Source organism: Pectinophora gossypiella, chromosome 21, assembly GCF_024362695.1.
Source record: "Pectinophora gossypiella chromosome 21, ilPecGoss1.1, whole genome shotgun sequence".
In the NCBI taxonomy this organism is placed as follows: domain Eukaryota; kingdom Metazoa; phylum Arthropoda; class Insecta; order Lepidoptera; family Gelechiidae; genus Pectinophora; species Pectinophora gossypiella.
Genome location: NC_065424.1, coordinates 6,593,073 through 6,611,666, shown reverse-complemented (window position 1 = coordinate 6,611,666; position 18,594 = coordinate 6,593,073). Strand labels below are relative to the sequence as shown.

Sequence of the window (18,594 nt, the reverse complement as noted above, 5' to 3'; positions counted from 1 at the left end):
ATGAAAATCTTTTCTCGTCATGGTTTTTTGTTCCAGCAGCGTAAACTCTTACCGCTACTTCACTTTCACTTTCTTTAGATTTATTGTGAATTGAGGCGTGAAATTGGAGATTTGAAACGGGGTTGGAAAAAAGAAAATATTACGAATCTATATAAGATCTTAAATTTCGCTGTTACGTTTATTGTTGGATAACTTTCTGGTGATAACAAACGGTTAACTCTTCACTATGAGCTTCAAAGTAAGTTATTGTGTTTGTTTAAGTTTAAGGATTATTAATTTATACCCTCAGGTAATGTAACGGGTAAATTCAATTGCATAATTTTATGACTGCACTTAATATTTTTATCCTGTAGTTTTTTTTTCAATACGAATATTAATATTTCCACAAAGATATTTCCATAATATACATACGTGCGTGCAACACTAGTATAGGTGATGTCATCGTCCATTCATTCATCTTCATTCGTTCAATTGAATTTGTTCATTCATTAGGCTTGTCGTAATTGAATGGTTGATTGACTGACGTAAATAAACAATTTCCATTGCGCGTGTATTTATTTCGTGTTCCGTAGTACGCCATAATCCACGTGAATTTGTTTTAAATATTGTGACTGGAGTGTTTACAAATCTTGTATTGTCATTTAAACTACAAAATGTCGTGCCAAGTTTACTTTGAAGATCGTTTCTCACTCAATATAAAATGCGACAATGTGTCCTTATTAAAACGTAGAATTTCACAACAATATGGGATTCCTTGCGAAGACCTGTACATTACAATAAACGGGAAGATTGCGGGAGATGATTTTGGACTGAAATCTGAAGAAAATGTGGTCAGAGTGTGCACAAAATTGGTCGGAGGGAAAGGAGGATTTGGGTCCATGCTACGCGCGATAGGCGCTCAAATCGAGAAGACAACCAATCGCGAAGCATGCCGTGACCTCTCCGGGCGTCGCCTACGTGACATAAATGAAGAAAAAAGGCTTAGAAAGTGGTTAGAAGGGCAGGAAGACCGAGAACGCGAAGCGGCGGAGCGTAAGCAGAAGAAAATCGAAAGATTATTGGCTGAGCCTAAAATCGAAGTAAATCTTGCTTCGTATGAGAAAGAAAGACAACAACTGCCTGAGCGTGTCAGTGCAGCAGTAGACGCCGGCTGGAACGCTGCTGGGACGTCTAATGGTGTGAAACGCAAGGCTGAAGATGACAAGCCGAAAACAAAGAAAAAGAAGTTATGGATAGATGCAGACTTGTCTGATTGCTCATCTCTTAGCGACGACGAGGAGGATGAGGTTGTCAAAGCAAGTCCGAGTCATACACAGGTCTCTACGGACAGTGGACATGAGTCCGATCAACTGTCTGAAGTTAGCAAATAAGGTGTAATATTTAGAATTTTGAACATTATAAGATTTTCAATAGACAGTTCCACTAACTGTGCTCTATGTACCACTTAACAACTATAAATGGCCAGAGAGGCAAAAAAAATATAAAAAATAAATAGTTTTAATTTTAATTGTGATTTCTAAATTTATATAAATTAATATTAAATTACCTTGTAATTATGGTTTATATTTATTATTAACATTGTAATACCTAAAATTATGTTTTTTAAAATAAAATGTTAGAAGTAGGAAGAATTTGGTTTTATTTCATTCATGCATAGATATTGAAACTGTTATTTTGAGACAGTAAGCTTAATAATGTTAAAATTAAGTTCATATGATAAAAAGAAAAAAAAAACGCATCAATGTAAATTCCTGCTTGGTGGGTTTCTTTTACAGATAAGTTTACCTTTTAAGGTTGTCAAATCCGGATGCCTTTTAAACTAAAAATCGTCAAGTTTAACTGTTGTGTCTGAAAATCCTTACGAGGTTATTTGTTTTGTTCTTATGTTACTTTTTCCACATCTGCATGAAACATTTTCACACAGTTTTGTAGTAAAAGCGCCTGTACCTTTTGCAATAGCAATGTAACAATGAAGTAGCGTTTTCTCATTGCTTTACCTTTCAGTCAGGCGTATGGACAACGTTGTTCCTGCTTTCGTTGGTGGTACTTGCAGCAGCCAGACCTCAGGAGTTCGATGATGATGACCACGACCAGGCTGAAGAGAAGAAAGGTATTTCGTTACTTTTGTAGAAACAGTAGATACACGCAATAATAGTAGGCATGTTAAGCCGTTGGTCCGGTTACATGAGTCGTTACATGAGCCATGTCAGCCTTTGGCGGCTCAATAATAACCCTGACATCGTTGATGAGGTTGGTAATTCACCTCAAAACCCACACGATAGAAGAAGTAGATACAAAAGGTAGTGTCAGACCCGAGAAAAAACGAAATTTGAATCAATCTCTCGATCAATCAGATTGACGTGACTGCTCTTTTTGATGGGATGATAGTCTGTCAATGCGGTTTAGCACATCATCAACTTGTAGCTCTGCCCACCCGAGTAGGAATTACAGGCGTGATTAAAGTACACGTCATGCTGTAGAAATCCTTTATACGTCCCGCTGTTTATTTTATAAAAGCATGTAGGTATCTACCACAGATTAAAGAAATAAGGGAGATATGCCCTCGGCACTGAATGAGCAAAAAATTCGGCAAAAACAATTAACTAGATGGCGTTGTACGGCTCTAACGTAATAATTACCTATTTTCTCATTACTCGGGTACATAATTATTCAAAAATAGAATGTAATGGCAGAAGCATATATAAATATAATTGTTGATTTTTTTTAATAGCAAATAAATACCTTTTATTTAATAATAAATAAACTTAATAGAAACAATAATAAAAAACAGTAATAAACAAGTTTACAAAAAATAAGAATAGGTAATAAACGCAAAAATAAGGATTAAAACTATACTACTAAAACTAAATTAAAAAGCTCAATTAAAAATGCTCCCTTTTATCACCTCTCGACCGAATGTGCCCATCACGCTCGCAGCGTTGCCCCGTTGGATGGCGAGGGAAATATGCTGCGCTAAGTAATGCCCGGTAAATTGTTGATTGATATTTGGATCACATTATGTTGCTAATATTGATTCTCTTCATTTTGATCAGAATCATAATGAGTGGGAAATGCAATTGTGCTTGGGTATAATAAAAAGGGTAATCATTTATACCCCAAAATCGACATCTCTCTCAGTTACCTACAAGAACTCTGTGCTATACTGCTCGTACTATTGTGTAAATAATGTGTTAAATTAAATATAATTATCCTAATCCTATTTAAATATATCCTATACTCGAAGGGTTGCCTGGAGGAGATAGCAATTTAGCAATACGACCGCCTAATGTACTGTTTCTATTTCTCTTTTGTTTTGTATTTCCTTTGTGTGCAATAAAGTATTTGTTATGTTATGTTTGTAATGTATTTTTGATCATTTTTTTAGACGACGTGGCTCGTGTCCAGATCAAAGTGTATCGGGGCCCCACTAAGCACGACGGGTATGCCCCCTGGGGCTTCTGGGTGAAACAGCCTTCCGATGACGACTAGATTGTTAAACTACCTTTAGATTAAAGCTACATGTTGATCATACGCAGTGGTATGTTAACAAAAATCACAGGCAAATGTGATAAGTGATCAACTGTATCAATTTCGACTAAAGACAGACCACGTAGCTACAAGCAGAGTTTTATTATTAATGGAAGCTGAGTGTTGTTAATATTATTTATTGTAAAAACCAAAGATTAACGATTTGTTAAGCATGTTTTTGTTCGTTTCTTTATTAATTTGTTGAATAAAACGATGTTTTTAAGTTATTTTTTCTGTTTATTTTTTTCCTTTTTTAGCTAGGTGTATTATTTTTTAGGAAAGTACTTGGGTACCTACATCATCATCAATTTAAGAGCCACGCTCTTGTCACTGTAGCATTTTCCATTCCAGTCTATCAAAGGCCAATTCCTTGACTTCCCTATAAGACACGACGTTATCCTTTCCTTTAATCTGTTCCATATAAGCTCTTCTTGGTCTTCCCTTTCCTCTCTTTCCTTCTAGCTTTCCTTCTATGATGTTTTTAATAAATTCGTCGTGTCTTTCTGTCCTCAGTAATTCTCAGTATTCGTCTCTTTTCCCTTACTCTTACTAGCACTTCCTCATTTGTAACCCTTTCTGTCCAACTTATTCTTTCCATCCTCCTCCAACACCACATTTCAAAGGCCTCGAGTCTCTCTCTGTCCTTCTGTGTCAGTGTCCAAGTCTCACATCCATAGAAGGCTATACTTATACTTGGGTACATTAGACGAAATTAAGTAAAGGACATAATGTACCTAGTTAGAAACCCAGTGTAACTGTTCGGCAGCGGGTGCGCGGAAATAAAAGAAAATCTAAGGAATATCACTTTACTAAAATACATACAAGGAAAAAGGAAATATAAAAGAAAAGCAAAAATAAAAATAACCGATCTTGGAGACAGCGAAAATTGGAAGATAAAACAAAGGAAAAAAGACAAAAGACAATCTCACCGTAAAAGAAGAATAAAACATAAATTCTTAAAAACTAAGGAGATTGTATATAATTATCAAAAGGTATAAAATCTATATAAAAATGTCCGTGCGTCGTTAACACCCAGGAAAGAACAATACGGTCACGAGCATTAATATGTATACACTTTGGTACCATGTCACATTAACTTTTTTGACAAATTGTACTGTAAGTCTCACTAAATGTCAAATATGTTAGTGCGACAGAGTCCTAAAGTGGGTACATTATATTGCTCATGACTGTAGTTACATATAAGCTCAGGACTATATCCCAATGGAGTAGTCAGAGGCACATCCAACGTAAGATGAACTAAGTACACGGTTTTTGATTGTAAAACGTTTATTATTACTTTGAATAAAAAAAAAGTATCCACACCTCACAGACAGACACCTATATCAAACGGCCTCCGTGGTCCAGTGGTTGAGCGTTGTGCTCACGATCCAGAGGTCCCGGGTTCGAATCCCGGTGGGGACAAATCACAAAAATCACTTCGTGATCCCTAGGTTACATTACAGGCTGATCACCTGATTGTCCAAAAAGTAAAAAGATCCGTGCTTCGGAAGGCACGTTAAGCCGTTGGTCCCAGTTATTACTTACTGATGTAAGTACGTAGTCGTTACATGAGTCATATAAGGCCTTTGGCGGCTCAGTAATAACCCTGACACCAGGGTTGATAGGGTTGGTAATTCACCTCACAATCCACACGATAGAAGAAGAAGACCGACAGACATTCTGCATACTCCTTATCGGCTTACGGCCATATTTTAAAGTAAGATACAGTTACGTTTGAAAATATGTATATACCCATTTCATGTAGCACATCAGAATTTGTCATTTGCAAGATGAGACAGGTATACTTATATTTTCGCACGCGAGTTTTCACTTGACATCAACTCGGAATCATCCATGGTCTGAATCATCCCCCAAAGTTTTCGTTACGGTGTCACTTACGCCCTGTATTTACGAAAGTGTGTTGAAGGCAAACGATTCAAAAATAACGCCTCAAATCGTGCTTCCGTTTTTAAAAACAACTATTTCATTTCCTAAATTAATAAAATCACTATCATTCCATCAATTTGTACGAATATTTTAATTGTATTAAGTACGCTAACACATGTATTTATTGCTAAATATGAGCACGCTGATCTAGTCTTTATACCCTTAATTTATGTGCAACTGTTATATATTTCTAAGAACGTAAGTAATAAAGGTGCGCGTCCACTGGAGCAGACGGGGTGTCGGGATTTACGAATTATAGACGGGAGACAGCTCAAAAGTGAACGCACACCTAGACGCCCCGTAGGAGCCGCGAAACCCGAAGTCATTGTGCCCGGCTGTATGTTCGCACGCGGGTTGAAGGTGAGCGATTAAAAAATAAGGCCCCACGGGCGAAGAGCCACAGTTCTATGTCGTATTAGTCTTTATTATCTATGGTTACGTGCAATATTTTGGCCTTCAGTGTCCCATGTTACGCCAAAACCAACATTGTTCTCCTTGACGGAACAAAACGTGTTTTACTAAATTCCCTAAGGTACTATTTGGCCTTGGCTGGCTCGTAGGGAGTTTGGAATACGCATAAGTATTAAATTAAGTGCGCAATGCAACATAAATGTCAAATAGCAATATTGCTAATATATTGCAATATTCTACTTTAAATAATTTTAAATAATAGTGTTTAAATTAATTAAAAATATTAAATATTAATGTTTAAGTAATATTAATATTGTTTGTAAAGTTGTTATTTTCTGTCATATATTCTTTATTATTTTTTGTTAATTTTATATTAATGTTTATTTGGTTTCTCAAAGGAACCTTGTTTTTCCATCATCGCATTGGGTCCGCCTGTAATGGTGATGTGTCGTACTATTAGATATAAGTAAATAAATAAATAAAATTTAATATTAAAATTTATTATTATGTGGTTTTTTAGATGAATTGCTTCAATGTGGCCTTTTTAGCACCTCTGACCATAGAAACAAGGGAGATATGCCCTCAGCACTTAAGTTAAACGAGTCCGCATGTCGCCTATGGCGTCCGAAGGACGTAATATACGATCCCGATGACCCGATTACTCTAGCTCTAGACCATATCGTCACTTACCATCAGGTGTGAAACTCATATATGTAACTTACAAACTTGTACACCATCATAGTATGCAAATAAAGAATATTCAAATATTCAAATAAAGGTGAGATTGTAGTCAAACGCAAGCCTATATTATTTTCAAAAAGAGCTAGTATCAGTAAGAGAAAGACAAATATTGAGAGTTATTGAGGACAGAAGAGGCAAGATGATTGGACACTGAATAGGACACGAGGAATTTATTAAAAACATCATAGAAGGGAAGTTGGGTTAGGGGGAAGGGGACCGCCCTGTAGTTCCGGGCGCAAGAATAGGGCTACGGTACCCCCTGCCTGTCGTAAGAGGCGACTGAAAGGGGACACTGGGGATCGTGAGTGATAAGGGCGGGGGCCCGAACCACTCAACACACGATCTCCGGGATGGACGGCAATGCGATATGGCCTCGCATCGCCGTAAAACTGGGATGGCGTAGGGGTGGGGATCTACCCCGGGACGCGCTTTAGTGAAAGCAAGTGCGAGGGGAGCACCGGTGCGTTCGACAGAGATCCCGGAGCTCCCCGACATGCACCGCAGAGTGCCATCGGAGGGGTTTTAGTCGGTAGGAGTCCGACATAACCTCGTCGCTCCCCCGGGTGGCGAGGTATCCATGAGGATTTCCCCTTCGTTACCAAAAAAAAAAAAAAATTTTTTTTGACGTGACTTATTGTAGATTTGCCGCAGATGGCATTAACTACTTGGCCGGACAAATGGGGAGCGCTGAAGGCCTCACCCGGTACAACATTTAGGAAGGGGAAGACCAAGAAGAGCTTATATTGAACAAAGTAAAGAGAAGGCGAACGTCGTGTGTTATAAGGAAGTCAAAGAATTAGCCTTTGATATACCTACAAGAATGGAAAACGCTACATAGACAAGAGCGTGGCTCTTAAAATAATGATGATGACATAGTGTTACTCGGCAACAATTTAGGCGAAGTGGTCGAAGACTTCATGTGCCCATGTTGTGACAGCTACGGCGGTTTAACACCAAACACACACGGGCCGGTACTATGGCGCTGCTATTCCAATTTAAAGTAAGAATAGTGTTTTTATTTTGACGCGAGTTTCCGCACGTAGCATTAACTACTTGGCTGGCAATTAAATTGGTAGCTGAGCCACCTAAATGCATACAAATAAACACACACACGTACGGCCAATCCACACCATACAAAAAGACACTCCATACAAATAGACACTCCATACTAAATGACACTCCATACAAAAATCCACACCATACAAAAAGACACTCCATACAAAAAGACACTCCATACAAAAATCGTGTACTTATATTGTCGCCGTTTATCCACGTAGATATCATTCGCTGCAGATACGTGTAGTATACCTACTGTCTACCCCATTATGAATTATGAGCGCCACTTTATATATGTAAGTAAGTAAGATATGTTTGTATATTTTCAACCTATTAACACAACACGATAAGTAACGTGTCTTTCCGAGGAATATTCCCACTAAACATGTAAAAAGAGCTTTATTGTATTATTTTCTCTTGACCATGACTTTCTGTAGGTAGAGGCCTGGGGCCTGTTTTATAAAACTTACAATTGTAAATTACCATGACAATTTGGTGTTCATTACGTAGCCAATATGAAACTGCAAAATATTCGTGATCACACACTCCGCAATGTACATCAAATTGTCATTGTAATTTACAATTGTAAGTTTTATTAAACAGGCCCCTGGAGTCCTAAAACACAGGGTATCCTAGTTTAGGCTCCAGCGTCTACAAATATTGTATTTTTGTATGTATTCATTTATGTATCCATATGTTTTTGTAGAGGAAATAAAGATTTTTACTTACTATTGCCTAACGTTTACACGAAAGATCAATTCCAAAAAGAAAAGCAGCCAGTGTCCTTACTATTAAAGAGTTTTTTACAACGGGAACATTCCCACTTTGGGAAAATTCCCGTGAACGGCACATCACTGAACACGATGTCACTTAAGACACCGTTAGGCATCCTAGTTGTTAGGTAAGGTAGGTACGTACAGTCATGCATGAGCAATATAATGTACCCACTTTAGGACTCTGTCGCACTAACATATTTGACATTTAGTGAGACTTACATTTCAATGTAACTAAAGTCACCGACATAGCTCGGAGAATTGCAAAGCTGAAGTGGCAGTGGGCAGGACACATAGCGAGGAGAACCGATGGCCGATGGGGCGGAAAGGTTCTGGAGTGGCGACCACGTGTCGGACGACGCTCAGTGGGTAGGCCCACTACAAGGTGGACCGACGATCTGGTGAAGGTCGCGGGAAGCCGCTGGATGCGGGCAGCGCAGGACCGATCGTCGTGGAGATCCTTGGGGGAGGCCTATGCCCAGCAGTGGGCGTCATACGGCTGATGATGATGATGATGACATTTCAATGTGTCAAAAAAGTTAATGTGACATGGTACCAAAGTGTATACATATTAATGCTCGTGACCGTACGAACATAGTTTCGGTTTTAAAAATTACCATATTCTTGTGAAACATTTTAGTGGTCCGATAAGACGGGTCCGTTAACCGTTTGTGAGTTTATTTTACTTATCACTACAACAATGGACGGGCATTCAGTTTACCCCAGCCAACATGCGGGCTTAGACGTACCTACCTGGTATCCGTAAAGTAATAAAAAGAATCGGGAAATAATCATTAAAAAAATTAAAGAGCTTTTAAGCACAATTTCACAAAATAATAGTGTTAATAATTAAATAATTATTACTTAATAAAATAATCTAGCACAAAAATCGAAATTAAAAACTATTCATTTATTTAAATAGTAATAATTTAGTTAGTACCTAATTAATTAATTTAGTACGTAAGTAGTTATAATTATTTGCTTACTTACTTATTTCGTTTTAGTGAACAAAATGTGGAACAAAATAAAATAAATAAAATATTCAGGTAGGTACTTATTTATTTTGTACCTAATTCCGTATTAAATTATAAACTTCATTCGATTGCAAAAAATGTGCAGTTACAAGGAAAATTTGCCTATTAGGTATTCAATAGTGTTTTGAAATGTAATATGATCTATTCTAAATCAGCTTTTTCATGTGACTTAGCTACAGAGGTTTGCTTCAGATGGCTTTAACTACTTGACCGGACATATGGGGAGCGCTGAGGGCTCTCACCCGATACAAAAATTGGAGACAACAGGCCTGAGGTTGCCCCACCCTCTAAATCAGCTATGTTATGTTATTATAAATATCTATTTACCTACTTACCTATACATTAAGTAAATTATATTTTTAAATTTATTTTTTCCGGGAAAACAATAAATAAATAATAATAATAGTTAATATTTTTCCCGTACAAAATGTAGGTAGGTATCTACTCAGTAGTGTTACCGGTTACCCGCAATAGAATTCTCAATTGCGTCCTTACTTAAAATTAGTGTTCCAAATTTGAATTTTACATTCAATACAAAATTTTGCTATTCAACAATACTGTTCCATTGATAAATAAAGCAAATTATTTTATTAAATTTTAAATTACTAAACTTTTTATTGAAAAAATCTAAATTACAACATTAAATTATTGAAAGAAGTATTTCCAAAGAATAATCTACATAAAAAGCCCATAGTTTTTGTTGTAATTTATTGTAATAGCATTGTACTACTTGGCCGACCAAGTAGGTAGCTGAGAGCTCTCATCAAGGACTAGACAGTGATAAAACAAAGTGCATTGGATAAGCTATCTGTGACATAGCAAGTGTTTTATTTGTGCTTTGCGCAGGTATAGTTTATCTGTTCTGTTTGCTATTTTAAAAATGCGTCACTTCCCGTTGTGAAGTTTAAATATTTTTTCGTTAAAATGAAGACTATGATGATTAGAAGAACGCTGTGGAAAACATTTGGTAAGTACATAAGCACACAACATATTATTATACGTATACAGCGTGTTAGTGACATCGTAACCTAAAACTGAGGGATGATTCAGACCATGAATCTGAGTTGATATCAAGTGGAAATAATTATAAAAATGACACTAAAGAAATCATGAATTTTGCGACGGAAAATTCCACATTGATATTAACTCGGAATCATGGTCCGAATCATCCCCCTCAGAATTCGTTACGATGTCACTAACACCCTGTATACCTACATAATTATACTACGTATATACCTCAGTCTACTCCTTTGGGGATATAGACGTGATGCTATGCTATAAATTGAATATGTAATCTATCAGTCCCAGTCGCTATTAAATACATTGATCAATCTATGATCATGAGTACTACGAATATTTGGTCAATTGGATGGAAGCTCGTACCAGAGGTCAAGAAATCGTTTCACTCACTTAAGAATTTTAATTTATAAATGTCTGTTGTGACATAAACCAATGATTGTCGAATTTGTTTTCGAATTCATGTTTGGATCATAAATGATCATCACGTGCTCAGCGGTGAAGTATATCCCGAAAATATCGGGATCTCGCGGGATTGATATTTCCAATCCTGCGGGATCTCGAAGTTGCAATCTCGAGTCGGGATTGTATTCCCTATCACCACTTATGTTTAAGTCCCATGTTATAGGGTGGGAGGGGGGTGGGACCCACGTGATATCAATAATATTATTATTATTAGTTAGTTATTTTTATTATTATTATTATCAATTATCTATCCTTTCCCAGGACTCCGCAAGCCAAGTCTACTCCTACCTCTGCTAATATGGACAGTGCTGGTGACAGTGTGCTGGCGACTATCCAGGGTGAGCAGCGGGTTACTGCTGCCCCCAGCTCCGCACCAGGACCTCAGCCACTTCAGGAGGAGTCGAAGTCTACAGCACTACCTTGACGAGATGTTGGTACTATTGATTTAATTTCTTTTTTGTGTTTTTCGACGTGACTTTGTTGGCAACTCTAATATTTTTACTGAAATGAAAATTCATGGAAATTTAAGCATGGTCTGAATCACTCCTCAAAGTTTTCGTTACGATGTCACTAACACCCTGTATACATAGACTCTGATTACCCCAATTGGGATATAGTCGTGATCTTACGTTATGCTAAATTATTTTGTTTTTTTCTTCCAGCCAACTCCTGATCGAGCCGTCATCAGTGCTGTGCAGCCTACAGGAGGAGCCAGTAGTAGTTCTGGTGGCTAGCGCGCCAAGTAGACTGGACCATCGGGAAGCCATCAGGCGTACCTGGGGCAGCCGGCTGCCCACCTACTTCATCATGGGGCTGGATGGCGATATAAATGATGAGCAGTTGGTACGTTGATGGTCATTATCATCTCAACGTTATCTAACCCAATCAGAAGAATTGACAGGTCTGGTTTTGACAGGAGCGACTGGAAGGAAAGACCAACCGCGGGCGTCGCTGAGGGCTCTCACCCGGTACAAAAATTAAGACAATAGGCTCTGGCCTATTACCCTGGGTACTCTCGGGGGTACCCAGTGAGAGAAGACTTAATCAATCCTAAGGGCCGATAACGATACGCACTGAATGAGGGAAATCGCCAGCGTGCAGCGGCAATATAGATAGAAAAAATCGCATGTACAGGATGAGGATCCGGGGGGCACATTTTTTTTTAAATTTTTTTTTTAATTCAGGCATTAACCTGAATACAACCCAAGAATGCTCATTCCGGCTTGACATGAGCTGTTGTTTCAGATCCCGCCCGACTGACAAACCTTTTTTACAAAAAAAAATGTTCGTTCTTCTAATTGCAATTTCTTCTCCTCAGCCATAACACCTTGCGAAATGACGTAAATTCAGAAATGTTACATTGACCTTCAACAAGTTTATCCATGATAATTACATTGAATAAATTATTCTGATTTCTAACTAAAATAAAAAAGTCGTCTCTTCTACTCGTATCTTTCACTCTCTCTGTTGTTACGTTTTCCAGGTAGACAATTACGTAGAAGCCAAGCAGTACAGCGACCTGGTGGTGTTTGACTTCAGGGAGCACTACCAGAACCTGACCTTGAAGACTGGTCTCATGCTGCAATGGACCTTGAACCGATGTCCACAAGCTCGCTTCTTGTATAAGACTGATGACGACATGCTTGTTAACCCCTGGGTGTTGAAAGACGTTCTGAGGGATAGGGGAGATGCCAAAATGCTTGGTAAGTTTTGTATTTACATAAACAGCTGAAGAAACACACACACAACACACACACACACCCAATCATCATTAACGACCTCCGTGGTAAATAAGAAAAAAAATGATGACTTTCTATTTTTGGCATGAATTACGGCTTCTGTGGTCCAGTGGTTGAGCATTGGGCTCAAGATCCGGAGGTCCTGGGTTCGAGTCCCGGTGGGGACATATCACAAAAATTACTTTGTGGTCCCTAGTTAGGTTAGCACATTACAGGCTGATCACCTGATTGTCCGAAAGTGACACGATCAGCGCTTCGTAAGGCACGTTAAGCCTTTGGTTCTGGTTACTACTTACTGATGTAAGTAAGTAGTTGTTACATGAGAGGCCTTTGGCGGCCCAGTAGTAACCCTGACACCAGGATGGATGAGGTTGGTACACCTCACAACCCACACGAAAGAAGAAGAAAATTAAGCCGACGCGAAAGAATTTCTCATGGACAGGAGGAGGACCCGATGGTGCAATGGTTAACTCCCCCCTCCCGGCTTGACAAGAGCTGCGGGTTCAAGTCACGTTAGTTTTTTTATCGATTAAAATTTTCTCTTTATGTAATTTTTCTTCACTTCAGGCTACGTGTACAACAACTCTCTCCTACATCGGGATGAACACAACAAGTGGTACCTCCCGCGGTGGCTGTGTTCCGAGGACGTCATACCACAATACATGACTGGTCCTGGCTATCTTATTAGTGGTAAGTTTTTTTTTCTTTTTTTTTGACGTGACCTATTATTTATTTATTTGTAGATAATAGAACACAGAAAGAAACACACAAAGAAAACAGACAGTATAGGTAAGCTTATCTCTAAGAAAGAGATACACATACATTTATTGTACATTTGCCGCATATGGCATTAACTACTTGGCCGGACAAAGAGCCATTGGTACTTATAGAATAACGAATAATACTACGTATAAAACTCATTCCACCATCTCCCTTTTATCTTCGGACTTCCAGACGTACGGCCGAGTGCCATCCCTATTTGGTGGATATCCAAAGAAAGAAAAAATATTTATTCGACATAATAATGTTTTCACGTTTTTTTAAAAATCATAATACAATTATGAACGTATGCCGAAACGGTTCCACCTCAGCATAATGCCATAGTCTAGACTATGACGCTGATTTTCATTTGGAACCGGTAAGGTAATCAGGGAACAAACACATTAAACAAAAAATGGACGCGAAGTCTAAGCATATTTTGAATTTTCTAATTAAGTATATACAGGGTGTTAGTGACATCGTAACGAAAACTTTGAGGGGTGGTTCTGGCCATGATTCTGAGTTGATATCAAGTAGAAATTTCCGTCGCAAAAGTATGGATTGGAAAATAATTAAAAAGAAAAGAAAAATTTTCATGAATTTTTTGACACGAAATTCCACTTGATATCAACTCAGAATCATGGTCTGAACCATCCCCCTCAGTATTCGTTACGGTGTCACTAACACCCATACCTACTTATATGGCTACCGTATGTACTTGTACGGGGTGTAAGTGTCATCGTAACGAATACTGAGAGGGATGATTCATCTGATTATTCTGAGTTAATATCAAGTGGAATTTTCCATCGCAAAAGTATAGAATTGAAAATATTTTAAAAAAACTAAAAAAAAATCATGAATTTTGCGACGGAAAATTCCACTTGATTTTAACTCAGAATCATGGTCTGAATCAACCCCCTCAGTATTCGTTACGATGTCAGTAACACCCAGTATTTCTTAGGAAATGGCAACGCAGGGTCGGATGACGTCAGCTGGGCTAACCTTGAAAATGCTAGCTGTCAGTTTTGAGCATATATCTGGTGTTCTTATATCAAAAGTAAACATTTTTTTGCCATAGTTGGTCCGAGTCTTGGGTAGAACAATAAAAACTGGCTCGTCTTGTCTAGCGCTTGTGTACTTACTTGTTTTGACTATATGAATGTTATCGATGTGTGTATGCTTTTGTTTATCATCTTCCGTATGAGAATGCAAGTATGGTAAACGTATAGTTGTTTTAAAGTGATTTGGGATGTCTGTTTATAATATCTTAGCCGTTGAAGTTAGGTACGGATAATGAAATAACAGTTTGATAAGTTTATTTTGAGCGACTTGGAGTTCAGCTATTTTCGTTTTACACGCACTGCCCCATATTTCTATTAGATAAATAAGATGTGACTTTATTAATGAGTTGTAAATAGTGTAAAGTATTCTGAGCGGGATACAGCAAACCATATTACTTAACATCCCCATCAAGGAGGTTAGTGATCCTCATTATAATTAAAGTAATTTCGTGAAGTTTGTTAACCCCTTATCCTACTGATTACTACAGATTATATTAAATTTTATTTATTATAAATTGCATTTGACAACGACAATTTGGGTAAACAGAAAACCTTTAGAGATCACATGAATGTAAAATAAATACCCGTTTATCGCAAAAATAATCACCATCCGTCTGATTTGAGAGATAAAAAGTGAGAAATTAATTAATTTATTTAAAGAAATAAAGCTAATTATGACGAAATATCGGAATGGTTTTAAAAGCGTAACTTTTTCCCTTACATACCGAATTGCCCCCGCCATTTTGACGCAGGGATGTCTACTGAGGTACATAATTCCCAGTGGTCTTACTAGTAAGTCTATTGGGAAGGAAATTCCCAATAGTTCAACTGGTAAGACCACTCGGTAAAACTACTGGGAATAGGGGATATTTTTTGACTGGCTTTTTTGAAGAACATTGTTTTCAGTTTACGCGGTTATTATCATAATTAAAACACATAATAACGGGTTCGGGAGTCTCATATCCCTGCTTTAAACGCGGTAAGAACCAATTATTATGTGTTTTTGGTATTGCGATGAATCGAGAACGTATGCTCATCAATATGCTTTTCTCAGGAGAGTACCTACGCGCGATCCTGCAGGCAGCTAACAAAGTACCACTTCACAATCTGGAGGATGTCTACTTTACATACAATGTGGCTAAAAAGACTCTGCATCTGACACTCTCCCATGACTCGCGGTTGAGTCCCTTCAGGTAAATTCTTCTATCGTGTAATGTGAGATGGATTACCAGCCTCATCAACCCTGGTTTCAAGGTATTGAGCCAAAGGCCCCTAAAACTGAACGGGTAAATTAAAAAGCAGTTCAATCAAATATTTGCCGGGATTTGTGTCCGATTACTGGCTCGCTTTTATTACATGGGACTTAAATATTGCTGACGAGGAATAGATGTAGGTACATCACTATACACCTCTGTCTATCCCTTTGGGGATACAGACGTGATGTTATGTTATGTATTTATTTATTTTATTACATTACCTCTTCATATATTACTTATTATATATTCATTTTGTATATATTCATTTTGTTTTGTTTTTTTGTGTTTCTTGTACGTATAAATGTAAATGAATTGTATGTTCGGTGTGGTCGGATCATGAAAACATAATATTTTTTATGAAAGTATAATTCGCGGAATTGAAATTTCCAATCTCGCGAGATCATGAAAACATAATATTTTTTGAAAGAAAACAAAAACCTTTATTCTTTAATATTACTAACTAAATATTTTTTTTAGAAAATCAGCATAATCAAAACAAAAAGTAACTCAGGTAACTCAAGAGGGAACGCAATAAATGATAATAATATGATTATGATTCGCCCAATCCCGTCAATCTCGAAAGGGATCTCGTCATTTTATGCTTCGGGATTGATCCCTAAAAATTTGATGAGATCTTGCGAGATCTTAATCCCGAGAGATCGGGATTGCATTGCTTAGTATGTATACTTGTAAACGCATTTCTCGGAAACTACAAGTCTTATTTACAAGGTTTAGGCTCGTTTTGGGATTCGAAACTGCGACCTCAGAATGATAGTCAAGCGTTCATCCAACTGGGCTACAGCGGCAAATTATTACAAATTTAAGGGGCAATGTATACGGTTTTACAATAAGATTCCCATTGACATTCAGAATTTGCCTTTCAACTGTTTTAAGACAGTAGTTAAACAGAAACTTTACAAAGAAGGTTATTATATAGTAAGTGATTATTTGGAAGATATGAATGCATGGGATTAACTGTCTGAGAACTGATATTAGGCAGCTAAATGACTAAATTGTATAACAATATTTTATGTTTATGTTATTTTTTTAAAGAACGTCTAGGGCCCTGAGCCGAGGTTTTTCTTGTAGCTTCTTTTCTCCGGCTATACAGGTTGTGAGAAGCTGCAGTAGTTTTAGGCGGATGAGACGTTCGTTATGTAAAAATTGACAATTCAAAGTGTAACTATGTTACGAACTGAATAAAGATATTTTTGAATTTGAATTTATTGCAATTATCTTTCTTTCTATACTTTCTTTAATTCTTTTTTTTATTTTTTCGTTTTTTTTTTATTAATTCCAGGCCATGGTCGTCCTGGCTGCCATTCGGCTGTCACAATTGGAGATACGCGTCAATACACAGTGTGACTCCTCAAGAAATACTCCGAATATGGACCTCTATACAGCCGATAGGGGACCAGTACTCGAAAGGCCATCCTGTCTGCCAGAATTACGATGACTTTCTAAGGTTCTTTGGAATTAGCTAGCAGTAATATTAAAGCCATAGAATAAAGAACTACGTACGGTCACGAGCAATATATGTATACACTTTGGTACCATATCACATTAACTTTTTTGACAAATTGAACTGTAAGTCTCACTATACGTCAAATATGTTAGTGCGACAGAGTCCTAAAGTGGGTACATTATATTGCTCATGACTGTACAACTATGCATAGAACGGGTTCTCCGCCCCGCACCAATTCGTATAGGGCGCCGACCTCATCCCCTCTGTGTCTTTTATCACCCACGCTTCTCCACTACTGATTGGTGGAGGTGTTTTTTTAGGCTAATAGCCGGGACCAACGGTATTACACGCCCTCCGAAGCAAGGAAACATCGTACTATTTCGGACAATCAGGTGATTCAAGCGTGCGATTGTCGCACAAAGTGATTTCGACAATGTCCCCTTTGGGAGTCGAACTCGGACTTCCAGATCGTGAGCCCAATGCTCTAACCACTAGACCACGGAGGCTTTTGAAGACTGAATAATAAAGAATTTTGATTAAGTATATAATATATTGTCTCATTCTTTTTTCCCATCCCTTTCCTTTCCCGTATTTATTTTTGGACTTTTTCACTATCCTGTATGGTAACGTATAAGTACTTATTTTTAAATAATTTTTAGTGCCCTCCGAAGCACTTTAATAAAAAAACGTAAACACATTTTTATTATAAAACATCATCTCCCTAGCATTACGATTTTTAGGGTCCACTTACTTACCTAACCTGAAAATTTAAAAGGTCCGGTTTTTTACAGAAGCTATGCTTGTCTGACCTGGCAGAACCAGCCCAATACAGGTTAGGTCACATACCTCCGAAAACGCCTTTCTCGGGAATGTGGGTTTCTTCACGTGATAATCATTTATGATGCAAACATGAATTCGAAAACAATTATCAATTATAGGCCTGTGCTGGATTCGAACTTGCGCACATTACGTTCATAATAATCTTTCATTCTAACATAATATTTAAAAAGCGAGGAGCTCGGTGGCGCAGCGGTAAACGCGCTCGGTCTGCGATTGTTGAAGTTAAGCAACTTTCGCAAAGGCCGGTCATAGGATGGGTGACCACAAAAAAGTTTTCATCTCGAGCTCCTCCGTGCTTTGGAAGGCACGTTAAGCCGTTGGTCCCGGCTGCATTAGCAGTCGTTAATAACCATCAATCCGCACTGGGCCCGCGTGATGGTTTAAGGCCCGATCTCCCTATCCATCCATAGGGAAGGCCCGCGCCCCAGCAGTGGGGACGTTAATGGGCTGATGATGATGATTTAAAAAGCGACATGGCGTAGACTGTGGTGCTTCTGTGTCC

At 38.0% G+C, this 18,594-nt stretch overlaps 2 protein-coding genes and 1 long non-coding RNA gene across 3 annotated transcripts; all 3 read left to right on the top strand.

The window, feature by feature from the left end:
* Positions 1–46: 46 nt before the first annotated feature.
* On the top strand, positions 47–3,694 carry LOC126376774 (uncharacterized). Its single transcript, XR_007567756.1, has 3 exons — positions 47–238; positions 2,005–2,110; positions 3,386–3,694. It is a non-coding gene; the product is annotated as an uncharacterized LOC126376774 (long non-coding RNA).
* Positions 478–1,631, top strand: LOC126376696 (replication stress response regulator SDE2). Its single transcript, XM_050024249.1, has one exon. It carries the CDS (start codon positions 654–656, stop codon positions 1,368–1,370), a length of 717 nt encoding a protein of 238 aa, XP_049880206.1. The 5' UTR covers positions 478–653; the 3' UTR covers positions 1,371–1,631.
* Positions 3,695–9,204: 5,510 nt separating the features above from the next.
* On the top strand, positions 9,205–17,800 carry LOC126376643 (beta-1,3-galactosyltransferase 5-like). Its single transcript, XM_050024177.1, has 8 exons — positions 9,205–9,223; positions 10,337–10,457; positions 11,234–11,402; positions 11,635–11,815; positions 12,456–12,675; positions 13,279–13,401; positions 15,586–15,724; positions 17,088–17,800. The coding sequence occupies exons 2-8, from the start codon at positions 10,415–10,417 to the stop codon at positions 17,269–17,271; spliced, it is 1,059 nt and encodes a 352-aa protein (XP_049880134.1). The 5' UTR covers positions 9,205–9,223; positions 10,337–10,414; the 3' UTR covers positions 17,272–17,800.
* Positions 17,801–18,594: the final 794 nt, after the last annotated feature.